The sequence below is a fragment of the Ovis canadensis genome, chromosome 15 (genome assembly GCF_042477335.2).
Source record: "Ovis canadensis isolate MfBH-ARS-UI-01 breed Bighorn chromosome 15, ARS-UI_OviCan_v2, whole genome shotgun sequence".
Classification (NCBI taxonomy): Eukaryota; Metazoa; Chordata; class Mammalia; order Artiodactyla; family Bovidae; genus Ovis; species Ovis canadensis.
The window spans coordinates 85,502,528-85,505,876 of NC_091259.1; the positions used below are offsets into that span (position 1 = coordinate 85,502,528).

The 3,349-nt window shown below is 35.3% G+C and overlaps 1 protein-coding gene across 1 annotated transcript; it reads right to left on the reverse strand.

Moving 5' to 3' along the window:
• Positions 1–308: 308 nt before the first annotated feature.
• On the reverse strand, positions 309–1,086 carry LOC138421023 (olfactory receptor 4P4-like). Its single transcript, XM_069554746.1, is given in 2 exon segments — positions 309–1,031; positions 1,033–1,086. Coding segments are annotated over 2 exon segments (777 nt in total).
• Between the last annotated feature and the right edge of the window lie 2,263 nt (positions 1,087–3,349).

Consider the following 3,349-nt stretch of genomic DNA (forward strand, 5'->3'; position numbering starts at 1 on the left):
TCAGTGTTGATTTGTATTACATGGTGCCTTTGATAGTCTACTGCTAAATATCTAAATTGATTATACGGCCAAAAGATCAGAGGGGAAGAGGAGATATAAATAAGAAAACAAGAAAACTAGAAAAGAGCACAGCAGAGAGTCTGGATAAATCCAGGCAGTTGTATGCTTTTGCTCATACTTAAATCTATATATTGCTAAAACAAAATGAAACAGAAAAGCATATAAGGCAAGCGTTGTACATTTTAAAATCTTCAGAGTAGAAAATTCATATATTCAACAAGTTCAGAAGTGAAAATCAGAGGTATCTTTTAGTTCATTTCCTTTCTTACTGCAATATGGCACAAGAGTTTCTTTATGGCATTCTTCATCTCCAGGTTTCTCAGTGTGTAGATTAGAGGATTGAGCATGGGAGCAATGATAGTATAAAAAAGAGCAAACACTTTGTTTTCTGGTAAAGTAGTTGCTGGTTGAATGTAAATGAAGAATAAAGGAGCAAAAAAGAGAACCACTACAGTGATGTGGGAACTGCAGGTGGAGAGAGCTCTGTGGCGATTCTCCACAGAGTAGGACCTGACAGAGTACAAGATCACAGCGTAGGATATCAACAAGACCACAAACGTCACCAGGCCCATGAGGCCCGAATTGGCGATGACAAGGAGACCAATTCTGGCGGCGTCAGTGCAGGCCAGTTTCAGCAACAGATACACATCGCAGAAGTAATGGTCTATTTCGTTGGGGCCACAGTAGGGTACAGAGATGGCCAGGAGAAACTGACCAAAGGAATGTAGGAAGCCCCCATTGCAGGAAGCAGCGATCATGGCAACACACTTCTGTCTGGTCATGATCAGAGTGTACTGCAGAGGCTTGCAGATGGCCACATAGCGGTCATAGGCCATCCCCGTGAGGATGAAGACCTCGATCCCCCCAAAGAAGTGCATGGTGAAGAGCTGTGTCATGCAGCCGTTGTAGGATATGGTCTTCTTTGCTGCCAGCAAGTCAGTGATCAACTTGGGGGTCACAGTGGAGGTGTAACCAAAGATCTGCCAGAGAGAGGTAACTCAGAAAGAAATACATGGGCTGCTTCATAAGTTGACTGGAGGCGATAGAAATCATGAAAAGTAGGTTTCCAATCAGAATTGCAATGTAACAAAGTAAGAACAGTAAAAAACAGAGAATTTCAATTTCCTTTTTCTGAGAAAGTCCTAGGAGAATAAATTCTGTTATTCCTGTTTTCCATGACTCAGAGCAGTTTGTAGCCACCTGAAATTAGTTATCAGTCTTTATAAGTATGTAAATATGATGATGTATATTATTCCTTGTCATGGGCATTTTAAAATGGAAAGTATTCAAAACTTGAAGAAAAAGATTTGATTTTTATTTTGAAATGCTTTCCTTGCATTGTTTTTGTCCTTCTGGAAAATATTAATTCTTGATAAACAACTTTGATACCTGATTTAAATATGCTGTAGAATGCAGCATGTTTATGTAACCATTCTATTAGCATGTATTATCAAACATAACTGGACATTATGCCCTGGTAGAATTCAAGAAATGGTACTGTAGAAAAAAATCAGTCATCCCTTTCCTATTCTCACTATTTGTTATTGAGAAAATAGACACAAAAATGAAACCTTGAGAGAAAACAAAAAAGCACTTATATGTGGATAATGTTATATGTGAGAAATTTCTTTCCATCTATCCTAGGTGGAAATGTGATAAATAGAAGAAAATCAACCAATCTGGAATCATGAGGTATATATACATGGCCAAAATCAGCTATATATCTGTTGTACCTAATTTACCAATATGATTAATTTACAAGTGTGCTTAATTTACAGATAGAATATTATATTTTATAGTCAAACAAAAGGATTACAAGCAAAGTATAATTACCTCTATTTTTTCAAAAAGTATCATCTCAAACTTTAAAAAATATTTGTTTTTTACATTCAGTAAGGCATTTGAGGTTAATAGTAGGTTTCTATACATCTGTGTCTCTTTTGCTGTCTCGCATACAGGGTTATCGTTACCATATTGCTAAATTCCATATGTATGCAGGGATGGTCTGGGGAGGGAGGTGGGAGGGGGATTCAGGATTGGGAGCACATGTACACCTGTGGTGGATTCATGTTGATTATGGCAAAACCAATACAGTATTGTAAAGTAATTAGCCTCCAATTAAATAAATTTAAATTAAAAAAATAGTAGGTTTCACTTGAATTTTAGTCTCATACAGTGTCTTACTCACTTGCATAAATTGGCTTCTTTCTAATCAATGTACTCAAGCTGTTCAACTCTCCCTAATGATCAGTCATCCTAAAAATGTTTGCTTCTTTCTGTTCCTACATCACGTGTCTTAGTATCTCAGGCTGGCTTTTGTCTCTTCTATTCCTGTTATTTTTACCTCCTCTTCCTAGTCACTGCTGTAAAGCAATGTAAGACCAGCTCTAATAATATGCTTATAACTATTACACCTTTGAACAAACAAATACCTTTCTATTGGCAGAAGTTCAAGAAGGATAGACTAGGGACAACTACTGAGAATTAATCATTTCACTAAATCACAACAAAATTCTCTACATCAACTATATAAAACACAAGACCTTAGTATTTAAGATATTTTATTTCATTTACTCCAAACTTCAGAACCAACATATTCACAATTTATTGTCAAATCTGTAACGCTCCTCTCCTTATTCTTCAGTTTCAGTGAAGTTGCCATTCGAATCTATGTACATAAAGTAGGGTTTGGAAGAGAAAAACTGCAAATCTGTCTAGTGTATGAGAGTCATCATCAATGGCCACAAGATGACATTTAAATATGTTACAACTGAATAGTGAAGAGAGGATATTTGTAGTGGTCAAATAAGCCATCTCACTCAACTAACAGTTGCATTTTAGGCTTTTAAAATAATTCCCAATAATTTAAAAGAATGCAGGGCTCTATTCTAACTTCTCCCCTAAATTATATTCTTCTGATTTGGGGGGACACACTAAAAGTTATATATTCAATCACAGATTATTCTTTATTTAATATTTGACTTACTGCATGAATTGATGAATTAGCTTATATCTTCTCAGCGTTTTTTTCCCTTACGATTTGTCTAAAATCCTACCTCTGAGATTCTTTATCAGTTAGCAGGTCAAATCATGTTTGAAAAATACAATGTAAATGCCATTTTGGTAAGTGTGTTTGCAGACTAAAAGTGGAAAATCAATGAAATGATTATGAATTACCAAGAAAATAAACAAAAGCTTTTAAAATGCAGATTCTTTTGTCTTATCAATACTTGCATATTTCAGACAAATTGAAAATTATTTTAAAAAATTTAATCTTGAAAATGCACTC